The following is a 27,695-nucleotide window of genomic DNA, read 5'->3' on the forward strand; positions in this document are numbered from 1 at the left end:
AGAAGGGAAGATATAACCTCATTGTCAGCTCTGTAGCAGTGGCCGGCAAACTGTGTATCCTGATATTCTCACCACTACCACGAAGTCTAGGGGTTTGAATCCACCATGGTGCATTCGGCTTGCCACAGCATCTTTCGCTGTGTTTGGTGGAGAGAAGCCAGGCAGGGAAATTGATCTTTGTTGCTGCACGTACTCCTACGGGCTATAGCGTCACCTGTCAGTAGGGAATGTTGAGTGTAGGAGGAGGATGGAGGCGCTACATGTGTTTATTCCTACTAACACCAACAACTACATGTTTAGGGCAGTGGTGCCGACATATTCCGTTGGTAGCAGAATCTGTCTTGATAGATAACATATATATAACTTGATAGCATGTGGGAGGAAATAATTGGCATGACGACTAAAATTAGTTTACATACCGTAGGCTAATTAATGGGCCTGTCATAATAAATGGTACTGTAAACGGTACATTGGTACACACACACACACACACACACACACACACACATATATATATATATATATATATATATATATATATATATATATATAAATAAAGGTGCTTTACAATGTGCATTATACATTCACTCGTGCACCTTCATGATAATCCATGTTTTCTCAATAGACTAATAAGAAGCTCAGCTATTTTCAGCAGAAACGTATAGGGTTTAAGTGGTTAAGTCAATAGCATTGTTATTGAGGATCATTTTGTCATTATTAAACGCTGAGTCAGAGCTGCCACTCCCCTCAGGGCTGGTGGTGTTGTGACTTAGCTCTTTACATCTGATCCCAAAGAAACTGCAAATCTTCATCAACATCAGGTCCACAATCTCCTCCTCCTCTGAGGGCTGGGGAACAGGAGAAAGACATACTCAACAGATCCAAGTGGTGCTTGAGGACTAGTCTAGAGGACAGTAATTATAGGTCTTCAAATATTGTACTTTTGACTTCACTACATTTCAAACCCAAACTTGAGAAAGAAGAAAGAAAGAAAATTAGGCACATATCCAGCAGAAAGGTATGAGACATTTGGAAGACTGTATGGGGATTTTAGTTTGCAAATAATTGTTGGGATGATATTTGATCCAAACAGTAATTCAGTTTGATACTCAGTTCAGAATTTTCAATGACAGAAGAAAAATACATTATATATGATGATATCTTCATAACAGTTAGTACTGGTACACTAGTAAATATATATATTTTTTCTAAATAATATATCATTACAATAAAACTACCTTGTGATGCAGCTGCTCCTGGGTAAATGCTACAAGGATGACAGAGATGAGGAGGTTGAGTACCACAAAGGTCATGAACACGATGCATGATCCAATGAGCAATGCCCCGAGCACTGGACTGTTGTTCAGAACCTGTTAAGGAAGTATCAGCGTCAATTCATCTGAGCTGATTATACCGACTACCTTGGTCAAATGAACATCCACTCAGTGTACTGTCTGTACGCTGACTAAAATATTAAAACACCGATAGCAAGTTCTTCAAAGAATAACATAGAAAAGAAACCTCCACCTCACTCCACAACTACACAAGTACACATCGATATGAGCTGAGTCCAGTGGGAGATGTAAACATTAGAGCAGACCAGTGCCAGATTTTTGGGTTCGATACCGAGACCTTAGCCTCGATACCCAGGCTTTCATTTCGTCTGCGCGAAAAATGAAAGCCTGGATTTACGCATGGGCTGCACTGGCCTAAACGTGGGAGTCAACCCTTCCGCGTAGGCGTCGCTTCAAATTATGTGACGTCAGGGCTCTGAGCGGTGTACGTGCACCCGTCAAAATAACACAGTGAGGAAATCATTACCAGTGGAACTTCAAACGAGGCTATGCAAGGAAAATGAGGAGAATGGCTAAAGAACCCACCACACCATCTAAGAAAAAAACCAACGTGTGCCGACTCTGTGGAAATAACTTTGACAGTCCGTTAGAATGGTATACTCCAGCAACCAGTGGTTTCTGCTTCTGGTCGACACAATAACAGTGCTGCACTGGGGGGGAGGAGAGACCGGGGCTGACGGACAGATCGGTGAACCAATGGTGGGGGTGCGTAAATCTGAGCCGCGGCCCTCCCATCTAGGCCAGAAAGGTCTAGCGTTAGCTCAGGCTACCGAGACCTAGACCACGATTACTGATGTTTTGACTGAAATTTAGTCACAAAGTGCAACATTTCCTAACTTGATTTGGTTAAATATTTGAGAACATTTACCTTATACACAAATAATATATTATAAACACAAATGCATTTTTATATAACCACTTAAGCCATATTGGGATTTTCTTTCTTTTATTTTTTAATAGGCCTAGCCAATCTCTCTTTCTTTTATTGTTTAACTAGACCTGTACGTGCCCGTTGACCACCGGCCTACTTGAGAACGATGCAACTTGGGAACCTAATAATACCCGTTGTCATAGAACCCATTTTAACTGTCTGCCTGTGTCCCTTTTGGGCCCATACTGTATATGGAGATCTCTGTTTTATGCAATACCCATTGTCATAGCACCCATTTTAACTGTCTGTCTGTGTCCCACATGGAGATCTCTGTATCTGTCTATCATGGAGATCTCTGTAGTCTGTCTGCCTGTGTCTAAAGAGTGCAAACTGTGAAAAGTGGACTGGTTAAGTAATCAATTGACAGGTGTGGGGTTGCCATGGCGCTTCAAATTTAGGACACATTGGCTGCATAATAATACCAATCCTACTATAAATGCGCCACGTCTTTGTGTGTGTGTCTGCGTGCGTGCGTGTGTGTGTATGGTTGTAATGCACGTAACTCGAGAACCGTTTGCCCCACCGACTTCACATTCGACACACGCGTTCCACACCCCCACAGGGAGTGCAGTGCCCGGGGGGGGGGGGGGGGGGGCTACTGGATATGAAAACTATTCGTCCGTAATAAAAACCTCACTGACCTCCTCATAATTGAAGATGCCCAGCTGCAAACTGATCATGGTCAGAACAGCGTCCATGAAAGTCCTATATGAAGCCAACTTCCATCCATACAGCAAATTGCACTAGAGAAATACAATGTTGAAAACATGTGAAATATTTAACAGTGTGGATAAACGTCACTTTGAAGTTATACAGGACTTCAAAGTGACGTGCACCCATGAGATAAGTGAAACCATGAAACAAATTGGCACAGCCAAAGGTAATTCTCTAAGGCATGGAGCAACACCAAATAAGATCAAAAACAGTAGCTGGAGAGCTTTCAATTAATATGTGACATGCAGGGAGCAGTAAAAGTACAACCTTAGGCAGATATAGCAAACTTTAATTCCATAACTTTAATTCCACAGATGTTTGGTCATGCCAGTGTGGTAAATTATGAATCATATAAGCATATATTCTACTTGAGCAATGCTAAACAATGTTAAAATTGGACAGTTACAAAGTGGTGATTTTAGTAGACTGACGACTCCAAGTTACCATGAATAAGGTATGTTTACACTAACGAGCGGGACCAAAAGGGGCTATTGTTAATGTCTGAAGCTAGCAACACCTTACAAGGATAGAATGCAAATACTTTTGTTCTAAGTTCCTTTGAAGCCCACAGAAGGTGTGAAGCAGACGGCTAGTTTTACTGCAGTGTCTTATTTCGGCTTGGGTCTAATGCAATGACTTTAAAACATTCATGTTGGATTTACTTTCTTAAAATGTCTTAAAACACTCTTCTGTTACTATAGAATAAAGATAAACGTATTTTTAGGACTGTATAATTCTTGCTCCGTTAAAAGTATTCTCATTTCACCAATGGAACAAATGTTTACCATGAGACTTGCCCTTTGTCTAGAAATGCCCGCCTCTAACAGGAAGCCAGGCTCAGACCTCATTGGTTAGAAGTCAGGAAGTGTTTATGCCCAGAGAGGGGAGGGACTTCTTGGGGGACGGCGAATCTTGTGTATATAATACCATGTAATGTCAACATTCAGGGCTGTATCGACTTAGTCTCACTTTGGACCGGAGGCTAATAAGAGACAGACCAAGGCGTGTACTTTTGTATATGCATGTTCTGTTACGACCTGACTTCTGTGCTTAACAAATAAATGCGGAATGTCATGAGATCAACATCGCAGGTTTTTCTTTGTTCCTTTCTCTTGCTCCAGGCGACACACACACATCGAGATTCCACAAAGTGGCGTCGAAATCCGGTGTTTTTGAGGCAATATATCTTTGCTTCAGGCAATGAGAACCGGTGGACCAGATTTTTCAGTCTAATAGGCGATGGGTGAGTTACGTTATATATTTGGGAGTTTTGGCAGTGTGTGTCGTGTCGATGGGAGCTTGGGAGGTGTAGCACAGGGAGATCTGGTGATGTTTGTTTCCGGTCGCGACAAAACAAACCGGGCGTTTTTTCCTTTGTCTGCCCGTTTATTTATTTATTTTTTTCCCGTGGACTGATCACGTGGTCCGTTTTAAATAGGGGTTTATTTTTTTAGTCATGTTTCATCTGTTTTGGTGCACGCTTGACTGTGTGTGTTTCTCTTTGCGACAAGTTTACCGTACGCGCGTAGGCCGGCTGTCGTAAAGCGTCGTAAAATGGACTGGAATAGCGTGTGATGGGACATTTCGTGTTATTTCTATTTTCTGCGGCGAGGAATTTAATGGTAGGGTTAATTGATCGTTTATTGTTCACCTTCATAGACTCGATGCTTTATTGGACACAAGAAGGGGTCGTTTTTAACTGATCGGAACAACTGTATGTTTTATTATTTTTGCTATTTTTAGGCACGGTCTAATAGGGTGAGTAGTGTCTATACTTTGTTTAAAAGCCGTGAATTTGGTTTGTGAATATCCTGGTGGCTGCGGCCGGAGATGCGCTGTTAACGGTGGGTCGTAATTATTTTGCGTGGTACGTGGTACTGGGTAAACATTTTTACTGGGTTTCTTTTTTTCCGTCTGAAAAAGGGGCTTACAGGGTGGGAATCTGGGTCACGAATGGTCGGTTGGTTAGGGCAGATGCGTCTGTGAGCGACGGGGTTTTGACGTAGATCCGGTTGATAGGCTTATCAACTTTTATCGTAGTCCCACCCGTCGACGACGCGCTGAAGGGACGTTGTTTATCTACATTTTAATTTAAAGTTGTGTTTGAATATGTCCTGGTGCAGAGGTCTGTCAAAATGGCATTTCTGTAGCTGAGAATTGTCCATGGGTTTGTTTGGGAGTGAATATTTCTCAGATTTTACAGAGAGGCGGAGATAAGGGTGTGAGATGGTTACTGTGTTAATATTTTTCCTTTGTAAGGGAGGGTTTTTCGTGCATTATGTGCATTCTTAAAAGTATGTTTTCATGTTGATATTTGGTTTGGTGGATAGTTTGTAATTGTTAAAGAATAGGTTTGTTTTGTTGGATCTGGGGTGTTTGTTGGGGATGGGTGTGTGTGTGCTTGAAGGAATTCCTTTGTTTGTTTGTAAGGCGCCATTTTTTTTCTCTCCTTTGTGTGCGGCCATGTTATTCTTTGGCTGTCTCTTTGTTCGGGGATTTTCGGCGGGAAAGTGGTGGGTGGTTGTTGAATGGTGGGTGACTGAATGGGGGTTGTTTGTGTGTTTGTGTGTAAGTTGAGGAATGTCAGTGGTTAGTGATGGTGGGATGGTTAAGGATAGTTTTATGCCTTTATGGTTGTTGGGGTTATCTTTGATGTTTGTTTATTTGTGATGGGCCTGTCTTGTTTTTTTTTTGTTTTTTTTAGTATTTCGATGCTTTGTTTTAGTCTTCATATGGGTTTGTGGTTTTGTAGTCTCTGCGTGCGACTGGAGGGTTTTTTAGGGGGGTACAATAGCATTTGGGACGTACGCCCAATGGATGTTTGTTTTCTGGCTGGTCCAATTTACAAACCCGGCTATTGTGTGACCGTGGTGAATCTTTTGTTGTGTGTTGAGACTGCAAATACAGACACATGTTTTAGACCTATTTGTGTTGTTGTTTCCGTTTTTAGGCAAACGTTTTGTGTTTTGTGTGGATGTGGGGGCCATTTTGTTTTTTACAGGGCCCGCCAGTCGTTAATGTAATGGGATCATTTGTTCTTTCTTTTATCTATATCTCCGTTGTTACACTCAGTGTTACATATCTATTAGTGTTTTGTACTTTCGGAATGGCTCAGTTTAAAAAAAAAAAAAAACATTTAATGGTGAGTAGTTTAAATTCTTTTCTTTCTACAGGTATTGTATGGAAATAATGTTTTGTTTTATTTTTCAGTTTGGAGGTCTGTCGAGGGAAACTAGTGAGTATCGCTTTGTGTACATATCAGGTCTTTTTTCACTATTCTTAATTGACGGTTGGGATAAATTAGGTTTGTCTCGGTCATAAATTGCTAATTGTCAGTGAATTACATTTGGTAAACATAATTTGATATTTACTTATTGTTCCATTTTGGTTGGCTTCCTGAATATCCTCTTAAGGGTTGTTCATTTTCACTATTCCTTTTGGGAAAACCATTCGGTTGTTTCAAATTTTCTCATAGTTTTATAGATACAGATATAGAGTTATAGATACAGTTAGCATATGGTTTTTAGTGCATGCATTTCTTTTCTCTGACTAACGGACAATTCCTGGATTAATGTGGTGACTGGTGGCGTTTCATTATTTTTTTTGCATGATTATTTTTGTTGTCAACTAATTGTTTTAACAGTGGAAACTGTTGTGTGGGGTTCTTTAAAAACCTGTGTTCTCTTTCAGAAAACGGGGTGTGTTTCTGCCTGTTCAAAGGTAAAAGGGTTTGTAAGGCATATGCAAAAAGTCTTTCTAAAATGTTGAATGCCCAGGATGACGCTTTGGTTGTGCCACCGCTCCCTAATGGGGGGGTCCATGCTTCTGATGGAGATGACTCTTCCGGCAACGGCAGAAGCGATGCAGTGGGTGCGGATGGAGGTCCTGGAGTTGGAGAAACATCTGGACAACGAGTGATCCGGGTCCTCCAGGAAAGGTTGGACTGCGTTCGCAGGAAGAGGTCTAACTTGATTCTTGAGGTGCAGGCTGCCCATCCTTCTAATATCATTTTTAAGCGTGTGTTGACAGCACGCTTGGACGAACTTTCAGGTGTGGAGGCGGTGCTCGTTATTGACCTGGGTGAGCGTTCACCGGTGGACTTGAGGGATTTTTTCCCACCGGGGGGACCAGTACAACATCTCCGTGGCTCACAGGATGCAAGGCTCATGGGACCCGGCGATCACGCTGTTTCTCCTGGGGCCTGCCAGCGTGGTCCTCTGCCACATAACTATACGGGTTGCTTCTCGTGTGGCAGTGTGTTACATCTGTCAAGGTTTTGTGACGGGCCTGGACCCAGTTTTTCCCCTTTTCAACATCAGGGCTTGCCAGTAGCAGCGGCAGTATCTGGAAGGCAGTGGGGACTTGGGTCCGCTCTGTCGATGCGAAGCTGTCCTCCGCGGCCTTCACCATCACGTGACCCACAGTGAAGTTCGGCTGTCACAAGGACTCTCATCACTGCAGCCCATCAACAAGTATCACAGTGAGTCTGTCCTATTTTGCGCGGGATGCTTCCATTGACTTTGGACTCTATGGGGGAACAACCTATTTCCTGGTGATGTGGTGGCGGGCGGGCGGGTTAACGATTTTTTTCCCCTGTTTGGGGTGTGCAATTTCTGAATACTTTCTGTTTCCTTCCTTCTGTCTCAACATTGGTATGGGTGTTCGTGGTTTATGCTTTTCTGTAGGCTACGGTTTGGAGTAAAGAAACATGGACATTGGACATGGGTTGTGGCAGGAAGCTGTTATGACGTTTTGACACAATCAGTATGCGTGTGTAAATTCTGTCACTCTATTTTGAGTGTCAGAAGGGGGGAGGGTATTGGTTAATCAGATAAAGGTCAAATTGATAATGAGGGGTATTTTTTCAGATTGCACTCAATGCAGTTTGATTAAATTCTTTAAAAATGTATAACATCTTATGAGGAGTCAGAGTGTCACGATAAATTACTTTTGTTTAGAGGGAACATGCAATGAGTTTTAAACTTATTGTGGCTTATAATTGCTTGGAGAAATGACTATTGTCAACAAATGTGCAGTCTAATTTAGGATGCATTATTCATGTATAGAAGTAATTTGGTTGTTCAAGAAACGACCATTGCATTAATAAGGCAAACGAAAAATGAGTCTACATTGTTAAATTTATCAGGAGTTGGCGAGACAAGAGAGTACAAGGAACAATTTGATTTTAATATGAGTAGATGATTTTTTTTAGGACTTTGTAAGTAACACTGAGTAGTCAATACTAACATGTGTGAACCAAATATTTCAATGCATGGTTGTGTTTTGCAAAAGAATGTCTACTCTAAATCTTGGTGTGGAGTTTCTATTTTATATTTCTAAACAGGAGGATGACGGAGAAAAAAAAAACAGTTGCAGTGACCCAGTTTGGAGTATGCCAGTGTACCAGTGGACATCCGACGTCATGTCGATATTGACACCTGTGCCGAAGGCGAGTTCTGCTCTCCTCTACACAACAGTGGTCAACATCTACAGGGCATCCTGCAGCTGCTAAGCGGTTAACCAGAAGATTTTGTTGCCAATACTACGTCATCTATGGAGTACGGACGTCTGCACCAGGTGTCAGACGACATCAATCTTCAGTTCAAATCACCAGGTCACTTCTACACGCTGCACGCCATCTGTGTCTAAAGCTGGTATACAGTCTTTTAGTCACCCAGCTTCCTGATTGCTCAGAAATATGCAAAGCTACATGGATGGGGAGTATTCGTTCGAAATGAAGATCATCGTTCCACATTCTTGTTGATTACACGTCCCTTGGGATGTTCATGGCCGTCCGAAGCCAGGATTCATCTGCGTTTATATTTTAGTCTAAAAAAAAGGAGTCTAAAGCGCGTGGACCATCGACGTGGGATTTGCATCGAACTTTGGGAAAAAAAAGAAAAGTATTACTGTATTATTTGGTATGATTTTGTGTTTGTTTTCATATTTTGTTCTACTTTTACTAATGCAATGGGTTGACAGAGTTCAGGGTTATGGGATTAAGTGTTGGTTGGTTTTAAATCGGTTTTCCTAATTGGTAATTTTTTTGATTTTGAATGTATTTACTTTCGTTTTACAGGTATTATTGTTTGGTGACTTTTGATGAATCACGACGGATGTTGTGTTTCTATTTGAGTCTTAATTGTATTCTAGCTTTCCAATTATGAATGGTGAGGGCGGACTGCAATTATGGTTCAAAATTAGTTTGTTGGTCATCATTGATGTGTCATTCGATTTTAGCTTTGATCATGTTTTCAAGTCTCCCATGTCTGTGATACTTTAGCGGACATGGCAGAATGATACGATGGAGGTTCGAATTATTGCTTATTGTTTGTTTAATTTCAGTTTGATGTTTTTAGAGCGCCCAGGGGGGACCTTGGAAAATGTAAAGGTTTTGAAGAGAGGAAGGGAAAAAAAAGATTTTTAAAGTTTTAATATTTTGGTCCAAATTATGATTCATAGTTCATAGTGACAGACTGAGTCTGTCAAAGGGGGAATGTGGTAAATTATGAATCATATAAGCATATATTCTACTTGAGCAATGCTAAACAATGTTAAAATTGGACAGTTACAAAGTGGTGATTTTAGTAGACTGACGACTCCAAGTTACCATGAATAAGGTATGTTTACACTAACGAGCGGGACCAAAAGGGGCTATTGTTAATGTCTGAAGCTAGCAACACCTTACAAGGATAGAATGCAAATACTTTTGTTCTAAGTTCCTTTGAAGCCCACAGAAGGTGTGAAGCAGACGGCTAGTTTTACTGCAGTGTCTTATTTCGGCTTGGGTCTAATGCAATGACTTTAAAACATTCATGTTGGATTTACTTTCTTAAAATGTCTTAAAACACTCTTCTGTTACTATAGAATAAAGATAAACGTATTTTTAGGACTGTATATTTCTTGCTCCGTTAAAAGTATTCTCATTTCACCAATGGAACAAATGTTTACCATGAGACTTGCCCTTTGTCTAGAATGATGAAGATGCCCGCCTCTAACAGGAAGCCAGGCTCAGACCTCATTGGTTAGAAGTCAGGAAGTGTTTATGCCCAGAGAGGGGAGGGACTTCTTGGGGGACGGCGAATCTTGTGTATATAATACCATGTAATGTCAACATTCAGGGCTGTATCGACTTAGTCTCACTTTGGACCGGAGGCTAATAAGAGACAGACCAAGGCGTGTACTTTTGTATATGCATGTTCTGTTACGACCTGACTTCTGTGCTTAACAAATAAATGCGGAATGTCATGAGATCAACATCGCAGGTTTTTCTTTGTTCCTTTCTCTTGCTCCAGGCGACACGCACACATCGAGATTCCACACCAGTCCAGGCTGGCTGACTGAAACCAAGCATCATGATTTACTCCCAACACTTTTGCGCCATTGGCTGTGAAACTGCAGTACTCAGTCACTCAGTGGCTACAGCCCTGCTGTTGTTAACCCAAAGAGAAGACAGAAAAAGAACCCTGAAAGCAGGATGAGAACAACCGTTTAAGGAAAAGAAAATAATACACAAACTCACGGCAACAGAGTAGGCAACACACATGATGGCCATAACCATCAGAAAGCCTGAGATGTCGGTCCAGGCACGCTGCAGTGTGGCCGTGATCAAGTTCAACTTGGGGTTCAGTCGAAGCAGGTGCCACAGTTTGATGGTGGCGAAGAGAACCAGGACGGCGATCACATGCCCCAGCACTGAGTCAGCCATGGCTGTGTCTTGGAAGTTGGCAAATCTATATGCAGCAAAAAACAATAATGAAAAAAGAAAATGTTTCAAGAACATTCAGCAAAAATAGCGACTCTTCAAGCTCTCTTGAGTAATGTGTAATACATTATTTCATCAGGTGATAGCCGTCTATAAAAGGGTCTGTCTATTAGGGGTGGGATTGGTCGATTAACTTACCTCCCGATTCAATACGATATCGACACCTAGGGTGCCGATTCGATTTATATTGCGATTCTGTGATTCAACGATTGTTGCGATTCGATATCACGACTGTTTTTTAGATATTTTCCCCCAAGTTACTTAGATTTTTTTTAATACTCAAATTTTAAAACAATTATAAACAATGAAAAGGTGAATAATATGCTTCAATGCAGCCAGATAACACCAGTCAGTCTTTCTGACATAAAATAAATTGCGATATTTGATTAAATCAAAGTTAAATGATTCTTACTGGTCTTTGTGGTTTTGGTAGTAGTTTAATTCCCGGTTTCCCAACAGATGCCTTTTGATTAAGAGAGACAGGACACTCCAGCTGAGGGCAATGATAACCAACTCAAGCAAGTTCCACTTGCTCTTGAAGTAAGTCCATCTCTGCTGCTTCATTAACTTGCCCTGTCAGGAGATGGATGGATGGGAAAGCAGCCAGGAATGGAATTAGCCTTGCATTGCGATACTAATATCCCACTGCGCTGCATGGAATAGCTTGTGCAAAATGATCCAATTTTGTGTAATGTGTACATCATTGTATATTGTCACAGTCAGGCAGAAACCTTGTGATATTGCATCTTTTGAAAATAAATTAGCTGTGACGTGTTCCGTGTTGTACTTGTAAGCTTGTTGGCTACATTATTTTCAAAATGTTTGAAAGATTTTGTTTTACATTATACACCTACAAAGACATGCCCAAAACTGGGACTTTCAGAACTTTCAGAACTTTATTGGGAGGATGGCCCCTTAAGTATTAATCACACATTTTCTCCTGGAATAATTGCAGCAAGTCTCTGAGAGAATCACGTGCTGGCACTGCATGACAAGACTCAGGTTTTGAGGTTATTATATACAGCATTGTATATTATAGGGCTATATCTTGTGACACCCCTTACCCCTTATCCCTAAGCTTATTTGCTGTTTTTTACTATTTTGAAAAACCTTTTTAAATAGTTCAAATAACCGATCTAAAAGCTCACAACGTGTCGATGTAGATCAGCTAGTTGAACTATTTTAAAATGTTTTTCAATATAGTAAAATATGGCATATAAGTTTAGGGATAAGGGGTTTAGCGATGACGAAAATGGAGCCCATTATCTGTTCTCCCATTGTCAGATTGATTTATTTGTCCAATTTTAGACGGCTTTCACTGCATCTGAATTAATTTAAGAAATATAATTGTATGTGCTTTTCTGGTATGTATATACTATAGGCATACCATTCAAGTGGTTAATGCTTACCTGAAGAAACATGTAGTATAGGATAAACAGTATGTAAATGACCTCAGCGGCCATGACAAAAACGTGGAGGCCACCAGGGGCAGTGTAGAGACGGACATTTTGCAGCTCGCTGCGGAACTGGAATGCTCCTTTATAATCCAGATTCAGAAATAGCATAGAAATAGAAATGTTATCACATGTAGAGTAGGTTCATTTTAAGGCTGCACAATAAATCGTTATCGTATCGTTATCGAGGTATGAACATGCACAATATAAGTATCGCAAAAAGGCAACGGTATTGCGATATGTCAATATATCATTGATATATCGATATATCGTCCACTTCTAAAGCCAGCAACATCCCATCCATGCTAGTTTTCATTGTTGCTACACTAATATTAAATAACAAGTGTGGGAACACAATGGCCCTCATTTATGAATGGAGTGTAAATTCTGCCGGCGTACGGTCCCGTCGGCACGGCATTTGTGAAGTGATCGTAAACAGCTGAACTTTTTGTTCAGAGCTTTGATAAATGTCACGTCTTAAACGACCGTCATTTAAATAACACGCCCTTAAATATTCCTTGAAACGCCCCGATTTTACGACACGAATACGTGGAATACAACCAAACAACATATGGAAAGCCAATAAGAATTAAGAAAAGAGTTTCCAAAGGTTTATCGTATCGATATCGCAATATTTGGCATAAAAAAAAGATATAACATTTTGTCCATATCATGCAGCCCTAGTTCTTTTAGTACATGTTCTGAGAACATAATATGAGAACTTCTCATTACTGTGTCACCGTCAACACAATGGCTTCCATTTATAGAAAAAGTGTGTTTAAGCGCGTTTCTGGCAAATAATAAATCATTCAATTCATGCAGATCACATTTCACTATAGGGGATTTACTGAGTAAAGCATTGTTGAGTTGTTTAAGTTGTACACAAACTGCATGTTGAAAGTGCTCAGTTGTACCGATCGCCATGGTCTCCAGCATGAGTGTGACGATGCAAAATAGGTTGACGTTGGCATTGTACACTGTAAACTGAACAAAGACTGCCCTTGTGTACGCATCCAGCCAGGTGTTTTGGAATAGGTACTGCAGGTTGCTGTAGACACATTAGACATGGACACACACACACACACACACACACTCAATGGCAGATGAAACTTTTCACAGCTCAAAACCTTATAAACCTTATATCGACAGTCATGATTCTTTTGTATAGGAAAAAACGAATTGTATTTCTATACTATAGAAACATGATCTAAACTTTGCATCAATAATAATAGAGAGGGTATGCGCATGCATAAGTGAGTGGAAAATCAAGTGGCAAAGTGAGTTTAAAGGGATAGTTCAGATTTTTTTAACTTAAGTTGTATGAAATACTTAATATAGTGGTTGCAACTGTATTAATTGATTGCCCGAGTCCCATGGTGGGAGTTCTGCTCTGGTTTTGGTCAATATTAAGTAGTTCCGGTCATTTTGTGGGGGGCACTGGGGCCACGCAGTAAAAGTAAATGAATCCACAAAACGAACGTAATTTGTATTGTTGACCTATTTCTAAAATATTAGCGCGACTTTCGTTCAACTTTGACCCCTTTATCACATGGAACTATTTTTTGGGCGTAGTGATATGGACACAAAAAACATAGTTCTGTGTGATAGAGGGGTAAAAAAAGAACGGAAGTTGCACTAATATTTTAGAAATAGGTCAACAATACAAATTACGTTAGTTTTGTGGATTCATTTACTTTTACTGCGTGGCCCCCAGTGCCCCCCACAAAATGACCGGAACTACTTGATATTTCACCAAAACCAGAGCAGAACTCCCACCACAGGACTCGGGCAATCAATTAATACAGTTGCAACCACTATATTAATGGCAAGTATTTCATACAACTTAAGTTCAAAAAATCTGAACTATCCCTTTAACGTTGTTTAATGCAAAAGATAAGACTTTTCTGTTTGTGTGTGTGGGCTGTCAAGGCCAGAAACGTCTGGGTATGATGATGATGATATCATGCGCATAGCCTCTATTAAACCTTCTGGGTATGATGATGATGATATCATGCGCATAGCCTCTATTAAACCTTCTGGGTATGATGATGATGACATCATGCGCATAGCCTCTATTAAACCTTCTGGGTATGATGATGATGATATCATGCGCATAGCCTCTATTAAACCTTCTGGGTATGATGATGATGACATCATGCGCATAGCCTCTATTAAACCGTCTGGGTATGATGATGATGACATCATGCGCATAGCCTCTATTAAACCTTCAACACTTTTAATTAACCAGCAAGCCTACAGCACCTGCTGGCATTTTGCAAGTCAGGACCAAGATCTGCAGCAAAACCGCCTCCTCTGTATAGCGCGTATCCCCAGATAGGATAGGCTCTGAGTTGAGACTGCGTCTGGTACTCCCAGGGAGTGGGACGGCTCTGTGAGGCATCATCATGCACAGAGCGGTTCCAGCCTAAGCCGTAGGATCCCATGTCCTCTGCTTCCCATGAATAGTGAGCATGACAATCATGCACATGCTCTTTCATGGACTTGGCAATACGGCAAGCGCTCCGCTTCACCCTCACTTGACGAAGACGGGCACTGCCCACCAGCTTGGAGTTCCCATCTGTGATGAATCCTGCAGTCAGAATCATAATATATTCATTGTAGGAGCCAAAATATACATTTTGTTTGTTGATTTTATTTTTGTTTATAGTTTTTCCAACGCTTGGTTTTGATGTCCCACTTCCTACCTGATTCATGAGCTCCTGCTGTGTGTCTGCTAATCACCTTTAGTTATGTCAGCTGTGTGTCTGGGTCAGTGGGCATTCAGTGAGAGAATGTGGGTGAGCTCTAGGCTCAATATTTTCTGTTTTGGCTGTTTACGTTTATAGTGTACCTACATTCCTACCTGATTCATGAGCTCCTGCTGTGTGTCTGCTAATCACCTTTAGTTATGTCAGCTGTGTGTCTGGGTCAGTGGGCATTCAGTGAGAGAATGTGGGTGAGCTCTAGGCTCAATATTTTCTGTTTTGGCTGTTTACGTTTATAGTGTACCTCCTACGTTCCTACCTGATTCATGAGCTCCTGCTGTGTGTCTGCTAATCACCTTTAGTTATGTCAGCTGTGTGTCTGGGTCAGTGGGCATTCAGTGAGAGAATGTGGGTGAGCTCTAGACTCAATATTTTCTGTTTTGGCTGTTTTTGCGTTTATAGTGTACCTACGTTTACATTTCGTTTATCAACCTTTTCAGTACATTTTGGACCTTGCTATTCTGTCGTATTAACTTTGTCATTAACAACGTTATACAGTTCCTGCCGACAGCTCAGCCTCATATCGCTACAAGTAGTCGCTACAACAATCATACTAGTATGTGAGTTTTCTTTTCTAATGTCAAAGTCAAGCTGCAGTATTAAAGTAGGCAAAGAATAAAAAATAAAAAAGGCATTAAACTAGTACACATAAACTAGAAATAGTTTATCCCCCAATATGACGTCTGATTTGACCTTTGAGACAAATAAACATTTTGTTAGTGGACTTTGGCTTTGAAGGACAGTATAGCACATGCCAATTATCTTTCATTGTCAATGTCAATATAATTATTTATTTGCATGCTTCCCCAGAAAGAAAGAAAGAAAGAAAGAAAGAAAGAAAGAAAGAAAGAAAGCTCTTCATATCTTAGTCTCATTATGGACAAACTTGCAGGTATGTGGTCACTTTTCTGAATGCCATTTCTTACCTGGATAAGTGCCAAACAGATTCTCGAGTAGAGAAGTGTTAGCCCAGGTGAAAATGTCTTGGAGAGTCATGCTGTCTGAGATGCCTTTACTGAAGCTCTGCCGAATGTGTCTGGTCAAGAAGAAAGCGTTGGGGTCTCTCTGTCCGTACGCCACCAGCAGCAGCATCCACATGAAGCCCACGTAAGCTGCAACACAACCAGTGGTGGAAAGTAACTAAATACAAGTACTGTACTTAAAGAGCATTCAGTGATTTGGAACCCCCCCCCCATGTCAAGGACCCCCACAAATATATGTAGCCTAATTGGCTGCTGACCCCCATAATTAAAACACCAAAAGGGGTTCCCGTCCTGAATTTGTATTTGTACTTTACTTGAGTATTTCCAATTTCCCATACTTTTACTTCTACTCCACTACATCTCGGAGGCAAATATTGTACTTGTACTTCACTACAATTCAGTGAAAACTTTAGTTACTAGTTACTTTGCAGATTTTGAGTATTATTACAAAACGTATATTAACTACTTCAGCCCACATTATGGCCATTTGAAAATAGCCGTCTAGTAGAGTATAGACTCTGACCGATGAAGACCTCTGATCGACAAGCTCACAATGCGTTGCGATGCGACACATTGTGAGCTGGTAGATCTGCTATTTTCAAAATATTTGTATTCATTTGAAAACTTGAAACCGGTCATTCTGCATTGAGTACTTTCTACTTTTGTTACTTTAGGTACATTTTGATACTTGGAACAAACCACAAAGTGTGTAGGCCTACTGGACGTACGTACTGAGAATCTCCTTGATGAGAGCGAAGGCTTTCTGCTCCTTTATCATGTTAATTCTCATCTTTTCGATGTCCACCAGAGGTGGCGGCTTGTAGAATCTGCTATCCCTTCTTCTGACCATCTTACAATCACCTGTGTGTCAAGAGTATCATAGTCATGATGTGCAGGGGTCATCGCCATGTTGGCTCGTGTTGGACATTTTTGTTGAAATGTATTTTTTGCCACAGACATACAAAATGACCAGAAGCATATAAAGACATACCCTGAATGACCATAACAGATCTGTAACTCTGAGTGTACAAATGGAACCGAATGAGTGTCCATTTGGTTCCAAAACTGGGAAGAATAGTTTGTTCCTCTGCACCCGTTACAGTGAAACTGCGCTACCCCCCCCCCCCTCCCCCCTCATGCTAATTTGCCCAGTCAATCATTTGATCCACGCTACGTGCCTGCTGTGTGTTGTTAGTTGTAGCCTATATTAAGTATTTATTAATTTAATATAGCCTACAAGATATATTAGTGAACGAAAACCTGAACCTGCATGTGAACCATGAATTAAATAACAAATAGGTGCACACACACGCTGCTGTTTTGCATCTCCTCTCCTCTCCTGTCCTGTCTGTCTATCTCTATCACTGTGGTCCGTCCATGACACCGTCCCCTGCACTTGCGCTGGCACGGCACATTTGGCATTCGAGCGACGCGTCGGGTTTATCCTTAAAACGATGAGATGTAACTCGAGAAGGGGGGGGGGGGGGGGGGGGTTCCAGCACAGGCAGTGCAAATCCTCGCATAATATGCGCTCATGCAAAACACTGTTTAAATGGCTTAAGCATCTAAACTTGCAACATTGTTTTAATTGCGCGATTTTAATTGCTTGTAAAGTTGGTAATCTCCTACCAATTTCATATGACACAAAGACACATCGTTGATGTAGGCCTATTCCTTTTTTTCTTTTTTTTTTTACATGTAGCCCATACAGTTTTATATTAACATTTTAGAAGTGAATACATATGTTTCGATGCCTGTGGCAGCCTCTCAGCTGGTCAAACAATGCTGCTCCGCCTTTCTACGACAGAAAAACAGCACAAAGCCTACGACAGCTCCCGACCTGACGTGTTTTTTGTCCTGGCTCACGTTCAAGTTCAAGGTTTTGCGCAAATGATAAATGCCGAAAATTGCGGTAATTCCGGCGTGCACCCATATTTTGGCGTACGCGGCTTTGATAAATGAGGGCCTCTGACTCAGAGCCTCTGAGAGTGTACAAATGGAACCAAATGGACTCGCAATTGAGTTCACGGTCGGCCGGACCATTTGCTGCATGTCACTCAATACCCTACTCTCTCAGTCTCCATATTTGGCAGTGGCAGTGACTGACATGGGTCTACACGATAAATAATTACAAAATTGGGGGGGAAATGTAAAAAGAACAAAAAAATAAAAGAACCACCTGTCCTATTCCCTCTATTGGGAGAAATCGGGAGAAATCCTACTATAAATGCGTCACATCTCTGTGTGTGCGTGCGTGCGTGTGTACGGTTGTAATGCACGTAACTCGAGAACTGTTTTCCCCACCGACTTCACATTCGACACACGTGTTCCACACCCCCGCAGGGAGTGCAGTGCCCGGTATCGAGTCGGTCGGACCCACGGGATTTGCATAATGACTAAATTGGCGAGAGATGTAAAAATAACAAAGCCACCTGTCCTTCAGAACAGTGGACAGTATGCCATATACTCCAATAAGGCTATGCATAATAACTACCCAGCTATTCAGGTCCTCAAATGAAAAAAATACCAATCAATCTACAGAATTTTCTACTTTCTCTAGCGTGTAAAAAACACACATCTTTCTACAGCCGAATTTGTGTAAAACACACACGCACATACGCTCGCAGCCACGCACACGCGCACACACACACACACACACACACACACGCACACACACACACCAAAAACACTGCACTTTACTTCCACTTATACTTTTTATTTACAGTATCGCATATATACCTGGCTTTCTGTTATTTTCTATAACAACTTCCTCTTTATCGTCCTCTTCCACTTTCTTGAGTACAAGAGCAACAAACACTGCCAGGCATAAAACCTGAAACAAGAGGCACACAGGGACATGTTGTCTCTGCATTGAATTATGCCAGAACAGGACAAACTGAATGTTGTTTTGCTGCAAAAAGGTTTAACATGAATTTTACTTCAAGACAAATTATATATATACAGTATATACATATATAAAATCGGTATCATAGGTTTTATGAAATATTGTGTGGTGAGTCAGTTAACATTTCTTCCACATCATGGATATGCACTACCTTCATTTATAGTGTCTTCATCAAGTAGACAAGGTACATGCATTTGCACATCTCACCTTTAGCGGTTGAGTCACGAGGAGACTCTCAAAAAAGGAGACCACCATGGATATTAACCAGCTCACAGAGCGGGGCTTCCCAAATTTCAACCCGTACAGCATTGTGAAGAATCCCGACACACAGCTGCTCGCGATCACCAGGAGCCAGCCGACAAACACAAACCACCAGGGTAGCCCTCCTTCACAGCATTTCCTCTTTTTACCTTTGGTGAAAGCGGAGCTGGGAGCACATTATCAATAAGAACATTAACTGTACAGTTACTACACATTGTATTAAGCAGTTTTTAGGTATACGCAAACCTTGTGCTTTCCTTTCACAGGAGGTTTAGACTACTAGGCTACTCTTCAAAGGGACATACAATGTATACAGTATCTTACGTGTTGCAGTACACGTACAGTAGGCCTACTATCTCTGCTGTCGGGGAGAAACCAAATGACACCAATGACATCATAGTTTGCGACAGGAGTTTTCCCTATTGAGTGAAAGATTAACTATTACTAAGAAAATATTTAAGGTGTTTTTAATTTTTAATTATAGTTATTGAGGGCAAGTATAATGTTTAAGGCATATGTGTTATTAGCCAGCAGGGATCCCTTAAGATTAAAAATGTATCAATCCTCAGAAGGAATTATATAACTTACAATTTACAATTTAGGCATTTAGCAGACTCTCTTAATCCAGAGCGACTTACATTAAGCAATAACAAAAACATGGCATACATCACACATATAAAAAGTAGTTATCATGAATCATGCGTAAACTAAGAACGTAACAGTGGAGTATCTATGTAAACTATACTATACTATATTATATATATTGTACTATTTATTATGTGTACTATAAAGTGCTATGACTACATAAAATGCAATTCTAGTGCTGTCTACGTAACAAGCTATAGGTCTGTTTAAAATACTATCTAAGTCTACATAAAGTGCTATCTAAGGGGCTAGGCTAGGGCAAGTGCTACGGGCCATGGTGGAGGAACTTGGAATACTTGGAGGAACTTGGAATAAAACTTTTCCATTTGAATTTAAATTAAGTCACGAGCATCACGATTATTCTATTGCTGTACATATCTGCTCTGCTAGTATGTAAAATCGTTCTGTACTGAGTGTGTTGGTCCGGGTCTGTGAGACTGGACGACAGGAGCTGATCCTGCAGAAGGCCCTTCATTCCTTGGACCTTCTCCACAGCCTCCGTGTAGCCGTCTGGTTCAGGGAACCCACGAGAACCCAGCACACTCAGCTCCTGGTCTATGTGACACAGCTGTCTGTACAGATACTGGATCTTGTTGCTCCTTTTCGGAACACCATCTGCAATCTTCTCAGGGCTGGTGTCTGTAAACACATTTTTTAAATTGACACTAAGTAACTACTCCTACTCCAAGATTATTATTTTGTGCACCAATTATTTAATAATGACTGTAATGCTCATTCTAGGCTTTATATGTATTGTATCTATCTACAGTAGATCTGCCTAGCCATTATAATATGTATTATTATATGTAACCCAACATTAACTACAAGCTCTTCTAAAAAACAACAGATTGAAATATCTTGCCCCCTTCTGGGGAAACATAACATGCATGTGCTGGTGATAAAGGTTTGCGTACAGTAGTATGTATGGTGCAACCGCTGTTGCAGCACTCGCAAGAGGGCATGCACCACGCAAGCTACAGATCGTACAAATGAGCAATAGAGGGTATGCGCGTGACATCATCATCATACACGGAAGTTATGCGGGAACGCCTACTGAGTGGCAAAAAACTACTTTTCTGGCCTTGATAGCCCATATATCCAAACAGAAAAGTCAATCTGATTGCATTGAATGATGTTAAACGATTTCCCATTTACTTTATGCATGCGCATAACCTCTATACCCCCAGTCTCCCGAGAGGAGGGGAGGAAGAGAGACTCACTAGGACAGATTAAACGGCAACAACAACGACAGTGACACAGACGCAGAGAAGGCTCAAACAACCCACCTTGACTCAAAAACACCAGAGTAAGGCCAAGTTTGGACAAGAACGGATGCATGCACACCGCACAGACTTATAGGGCTCCATTTTCGTCACCGCTAAACCCCTTATCCCTAAACTTCTTTGCCTTTTTTTTTTACTACTTTGCAAAACATTTTTGAATAGTTAAAATGGCCAGTCTACAAGCTCACACCGTGTCAATGTAGAGGCTAGCTGAACTATTCAAAAATGTTTTTCAAAATAGTAAAAAAAGGCAAAGAAGTTTAGGGATAAGGGATTTAGCGGTGACGAAAATGGAGCCCATAGTCTGGTGAGATGTAGGAGGACCCTAGGCAGGAGGCAGTCCTAGAGACCTCTAAGTGCTTGCAAAGAACACACAAGGCAGATGGAGCCTCCTGTTGGCTCTGGCATAGAGAAAGGACAATAGCTGGAAGCCTGGATGAGAGGGGCAGTGATATGACCAATCACTCCCGCCAAACTGGAGTGTTGTGGTATTAAGGGTCGAAACACTCTAAGAAGGTTGGGGTCCACCTGATGACCTCTCTTCCAGGCCAAGGCTTTATCTGGATTATAATTGCATCTTTGATGTATTTACAAACAAAACAAAACAGTGTGTAAAAGACGGACATTTCCTAGATTGATGAAGATAATGCCAACGCAAAGTTTCTATTCAAGGAGCGTTTTGCCTTAAGAATAAATATTACTTATTCATATATTTTAATTGTTGATAAGTGACCAACCTGGATATTAGCAGGATAATAAACTCAGAACTATGCATGTGGGTACAAACCCCCTCAGGGAGTAATTAGACGGATCATGCAGTATTTTTTCCAAATAAGTGAGCTAATTACTTTGAATGACACGTTCTTAACAAACAAAACTGCAGAAACTAGTATAACCTCTAGAGAATAGTGGCAATTGAAGTGCCAAATTGAGATTTAAAAAAGAAATAAAGGCAAAACTAGTAGAATGTGTATATACGTACGTGTGTTTCTCCAGAATGCAGCTTTCACATCTGGAGGCTGTGGCTCTACAATTAGAGCGTGAGATCCCCCAGTGGCCTCAGTGCTGGCAGTGGAATTGTTCTTTTTGTTATGCTGTTTGATGAAGTCTTCCACCACAGAGAGAACAGTATTGATGTCGACCTGCTGCCCGGGCCCAAAGTCGGACTCTATCGGGAGGTTGCTTTTCACAGTCTTAGAGAGCAAGAGGGCAATTCTTGTGACATCCTGAGAAAACATTGTGAGCATGTGAGCGGCTATTTTCAACTTGTGAGCGGCTATTTTCAACTTGTGAGCGGCTATTTTCGAAGGATTTGTATACACTTGGAAACTTGTGAAGTGGGACATTCTGCATAAAGAGTACTTTTACTTTTGTAAATTTTTATACCAATACTTTTTGTACTTTTAGTATATTTTGAATTCCTTGACTTTTACTTGTAAACGGAGTATTTCTATATTGCAGTATTGATACTTTTACTTAGTAAAACATTTGAGTACTTTTTCCACCACTGATCTTTACCTTGACGATGGTGTCTAGAGAGATATCCTTGACTTCCACTAAGGAGACGTGAGTGACCTGGTTTGGCAGAATGTTCTCCTGCTTAGTGGCGTCTGGTGGGGACTTACAACAAGACGTTTCAGTGACCTGGTTTGGCAGAATGTTCTCCTGCTTAGTGGCGTCTGGTGGGGACTTACAACAAGACGTTTCTCGAGGACGAGTGTTTCTGAAGATGCTCACTATGATTAGATTGACTGGAAACATGATGAGTGAACTTTGGATTCCGACCATGAACTGTTGCCATGTGAACTCGAAATGACCTGTAATCACAACACATAGATACGTACTGTACTTACATACACATACAAACATACTGCATTTACATACATACATACATACATGAAATCAATTACCCATTAGAGCTATAACCCATTATGACATTTCTACAAATGTCTTCGAACAGTTTTCTGAAAAACGTATAGGCCTATCAGTGTGCTCAAACTTTTTCATGTCAAGGACCCCCAAAATGATATATATGTGGCAGCAGGCGACGGACGAAGCGAAGAGTTAAAAAAATGTTTGCCACAAGAATCTCGCTACTGACTGAGTGAAACCCAGCATGTCCCCTGGTTTAACTGCACTGTTCTCTGTACCCAGATCCATGGTCTGCTCAGACGGGTCAGTGGGGATTCCGGAGAACATGATGCTGGTCAGCATTGTGCAGAGGAGGAGGGAGAAGCAACAAGACACTCTCTGAACGCAGGTGAAAGGGCTGCCGGGGGGGCGACTGATCACAGAGAACCACAGGTGGCTGTCACTGAAGTCCTTGGTTGTCTTCATGAAGAACAAATTGCTGGGGAAATTGTCACAAAAATTGGTTGTGTGATTTGGAACACATGGCGCAACTGAATAGAAAGTAGGTACAGTACGATGAAAAGCAATTGTATGCACTTCCTGGAAGCGAGCGTTTTACTTTTGTTAGAGTTAGGAGAATTTCCACACTTGGTGGATGTGCAATAAAATGGTGCATTACAATGTGTCCTTTGCAAATCACAGATCAGATAATCAGGCATAACATATAGTCATTTGAAGCAGCAAAATTCCTCACTGCATGCGATAATTCAGAGCTTTTTATTTCTTCCAAAAGAGAAAGAACACGGTGTGTTCAAGTTAATGCACAAGGGAGTGTCTTAAAACTTGGCCAATGTAGTAATGAAGAGTAACGTCGTCCTTTAAATTAGAAAAGAACATGTAGTATATTGATAACCCATATACACATAATACACTTAATATTATGTAGTCTATATCCCGTATAACTCTAGACAGCCCCACAAACATAACCACATAAACCCTATACTTAGTCGAATGGAGTCCCCCTGGGCTCTACCTGATCCTCTACCTATACACAGTAGATATACATCAAGTCTCTTTGGCCAAAATACATTAGTATTACATACTATTTTTGGTGGATGTTCCCCCTAGAATAGGGATGCTAGGGCTGTTAAGAAACAAATTAAGCCAACATTGGTCATACAGAGAAAACATACAGTACATAACATAAAGCAGTACGTACTGATACAGTATACACCTAATGTGCATGCGTGCGTGCGTGAGAGGACTATCACTCACCTGAACTTCTTCAAATCGATCTCCGTAGCAACAGGGAAAATCCTATCAAGCACGCAATCGCCTATGTCTATGCCCAGCCAGGAGTTGCACAGAAAAGTCCATTTCTGCTCTGTCTGTAAATCCTGCACCATGATCCTGCTCACATACCTGAGGAAAAAACGCACATGTGTCAGATGTGTTGATCATATAGAAACCCTGCCCCAAGTATATGAAGTAAGAGCAATATGGTGTCTGTCTGTCGGGATGAAGGGAATATGAAGGGAATGAGAAAACTAGTTTTTCAGTTTTCCCAAATTCATGCTGTTTATTAGAAGTCTCACTCAAGTTTATAAAGTTCTCAAACTCTGCACGAACCCGACCTGGCCCGACCGGTACCGACCCGAACCGACGTTTTCGGGCCGGGCCCAAAAGTTATGCTAATTAGTCGGGCCGGGCCGAGCCTCGGGCTCAGTGATTTTTTCTTTTTTCTTTCTCTTTTTCTCCTTTTTTCTAAGAATGTTATTATAATAAAAATAGCAATTATGTTATTTGTGCAATGTGTAGGCTATAGCCTACAAGTACGTATTTATTATGAAGAGGGCTGCGCTATCACTTAATTGTGACAGGAGGAAGACGGAGGAGTGGAGGCGGGGGGCTTGGCGCAGCACGCTGGCATTTCAGTCAGACTCGAGCTCGGCAGCACGCATACCTACTGACTGCGCGCAGGCATGAGCAGAGAGAAGTGAACGGTGGGGTGGTTGTTTATACTGCTGGCTGGCCTCAGGTTTGCGGCGCACCAAATGAGCTTCAGTTCATATGCTAAATGTTTTATAAAATCAATCGGATTATCACAAGATAGCTGAAGCGTCAGGTTTTCGTCATGTTGCAGTTGCACTGAGCTTTCTCGTTAAACCCAGCTGGCTGCGATGAATAACCTAATCATTAGGCCTAATCAACGTCATATAGTCACCAAACCAACCGATCCATATAAATTATATAATTCTGTAGTATGATGACTACACAATGTTACAGTCCACTGCAGGCTACAGGCTATTTGATTTCCAAAATGATTAGTATTAGACCGCCGTCCCTCGGTGCGGCGGCGTGCCTCGTTATATGTGCCCAATTTAAAATAATAAGCTGTCGAGACACGCCATGAGTGGTGCGTGGATGGTTTGTAAACTTTGTAGACTATGTTTGTTCTTTTGGACACCGAACGGGGACGGAGTCTTGGACATAGCTGCTTCAATTCAGAGGAAACTAAGGGGAGCTAGGCTACTCACCACCACTGGAATCCATTAGAATGATATGGAAATGGAACATTAACAGTCTAATGTGAGTTACATAAATCCTTTATTTCGGGGATAAGTCCATTCTCACACAGACACACACTGAACCACGGCGCACGCCGCTGCGCTAGCCATTAAAGTGGCATTCTTTTTTGGGGGGGGGCTTTATCGGGCTTCAGGCCTAACATTATGGTATTTTTTAGGGCCGGGCCGGGCCTCAATTTTTGGTGAGTGATTAACTGGAGCAGTGCCAGCCAGGCTTAAAATGATCGTCAGCCCAATTGTGCTCTGCTCTATATAAATAATAGCAATACGAGAGAACACCAGCAGAGAGAGAGAGAGGGGGAGTGTGCTGACCCCTGTGTGTGTGACAGGGGTCACCTTTTTTTTTTTTGTGTTACATAATGGCCTTATTTACTTGTAAATCAGTAATATTGTTTCCCTTCTGTCATTATTGTCTGTCTTATTGTCTTATTGTGCTGTTGTGTTAATGCTTCTCCCTTTGTATACGTCTGAGTGTATTTAGTAATTGTGTTCCTGAACGTCTCCCTGATCGCCTGATGAGCACCGCTGCGCTAATGACTTGGGGCGGGCCTAGGGACTTCAAATGGCTGGTGTCAGTCTGAAGGCAGAGAGCGAGAAGTGAGGTTGTGTCCAGAGAGCTCCGTGTGAGCAGGATTATGTGAGAGGACTATGCCAGTAAATGGTAAATGGTGCATTTATATAGCGCCTTTATCCAAGGCGCTTTACATAGATTGTGCATTACATTCACCCAGTCACACACACATTCATACACCGATGGCGGCAGAAACCATGCAAGGCAGCAACCAGCACATCAGGAGCAATTAGGGGTTCAGTGTCTTGCTCAAGGACACTTCGACACTAACTCTGGGGGAGCCCGGGTTCTAACTGGCAACCTTGCGGTTACCATCCAGCCACTCTACCCCTGAGGCACTGCCGCCCCTGCAGCGGGGGTTCAACCCACGGTTCCCACGCCAGGATATCGAGTCAGGAACAAGAACAACTCGAGCGTGACCGTGTAGTGAAACTAGTGAGTGAAACAGAGTATAGATAGGAAACGGCAAGTCATTCTGTGACCAACATCGCTGGGAGGAGGATCCAGTGAGTGAGGCCGGGAGGAGACGAGCCTAGACAGCGAGAACCGGACGGAGAGAGCCGGGGACCAGAAGGACCCAGGCTATGCCTGGGTTGCCTGTAAGTATCGAACCAACGCAGTATTCACCCATGCACCTGTCTACGGCAACATCATAGCATAGGATATACTTATATGGAACAGTCGAATTGGCGCGAGCCTTCTTGTGTGTTACAGTACCTGAAGTAGACGCCTGACCCAGGATCACCAGGCTGATTGTCCCCCAACGCACCCCGCACTTTATTCCATGTCCTCTGGCACAAATGATTGAATGAACGTTTTAAGCAGTTATAGTTATTTTTTTGGGTTGTTTTGGTTCATTGTTTATTTTTAGCATTAGCTAGTTATTTAGCATTTTTAGGATTAGGGTTTTAGTATTTAAATTAAAGATTGTGTTTTATACCGGCCATACCGTGCCTACTGTATTAGTTAAATAAAGATCACTTGATATTTGTAACTCCCTACAAAGACCGTTTTCGCCTCAGTCCTTCTTCCTGATCCCAACCTGGTATAAATCACTAACCTTGTGTGTGCCTTATATACTGTATTTAATGAGTGTATTGAAAGGAGTTCTTGATCTCCATATTCAAATCAAGTGGCGTAGTCAGCAGTATCAAATAATTGCTTTACTGAGTTACACAGTAGTATGCACCTTGCACTTTTATACAGTGCGCCCGTATATATATGAATGTGTTTCTCAAGAGTTGGTCAGTAAATGTTAAAGTTCTATGTGACTCATTTGGCCACCAGTCACATATGCTTGGCTTGGCTATTACCAAGATAGATTTGCTTGGCTGTCAGCGGCGCAAATGCCACTGAACGCTAGCCCCAAAACGTGGGGTTATGGTTAGGGTTTGGGGTCGGACTAAAGAGAGGTTGGACCAGTGCCACCACGCTACCCAAAACCCCCCGAAATACACATACAAAACTGCATTTTGGCACAGTTATTATTATTATTATTAATTACCTGGCTGTGCTTCCCCCTCCTCCCATGTGTCTCAAAACGTTTACTTTAGTTTAACCACATTATCAGCAGCTCCTTCTTTTCTCTTAAACAACCGTGCAATTGTTTGTTGCATGGTGCTCT

General features: G+C 41.6%; 1 protein-coding gene across 1 annotated transcript in view; it reads right to left on the minus strand.

Annotated features, from left to right (window-relative positions):
- Nucleotides 1-665: 665 nt before the first annotated feature.
- The window catches only part of LOC306934901 (polycystin-1-like protein 2), a gene marked incomplete at its 5' end in the record, with an annotated part of 63,483 nt that continues 36,453 nt past the window's right edge, over nt 666-27,695 (minus strand). Inside the window, 17 exons of the mRNA XM_079517711.1 lie at nt 666-848; nt 1,239-1,370; nt 2,928-3,029; nt 10,523-10,733; nt 11,178-11,338; nt 12,175-12,302; nt 13,134-13,267; nt 14,482-14,809; nt 15,911-16,096; nt 16,700-16,828; nt 18,707-18,800; nt 19,080-19,299; nt 20,189-20,417; nt 22,044-22,287; nt 22,580-22,878; nt 23,212-23,411; nt 24,188-24,334. Of these exons, the coding sequence (XP_079373837.1) occupies nt 669-848; nt 1,239-1,370; nt 2,928-3,029; nt 10,523-10,733; nt 11,178-11,338; nt 12,175-12,302; nt 13,134-13,267; nt 14,482-14,809; nt 15,911-16,096; nt 16,700-16,828; nt 18,707-18,800; nt 19,080-19,299; nt 20,189-20,417; nt 22,044-22,287; nt 22,580-22,878; nt 23,212-23,411; nt 24,188-24,334 (3,124 nt within the window). The 3' untranslated portion in view covers nt 666-668. The remainder of the gene's footprint in view (nt 849-1,238; nt 1,371-2,927; nt 3,030-10,522; nt 10,734-11,177; nt 11,339-12,174; nt 12,303-13,133; nt 13,268-14,481; nt 14,810-15,910; nt 16,097-16,699; nt 16,829-18,706; nt 18,801-19,079; nt 19,300-20,188; nt 20,418-22,043; nt 22,288-22,579; nt 22,879-23,211; nt 23,412-24,187; nt 24,335-27,695) is intronic.

Source organism: Electrona antarctica, assembly GCF_951216825.1.
Source record: "Electrona antarctica genome assembly, chromosome: 13".
NCBI classification, from domain to species: domain Eukaryota; kingdom Metazoa; phylum Chordata; class Actinopteri; order Myctophiformes; family Myctophidae; genus Electrona; species Electrona antarctica.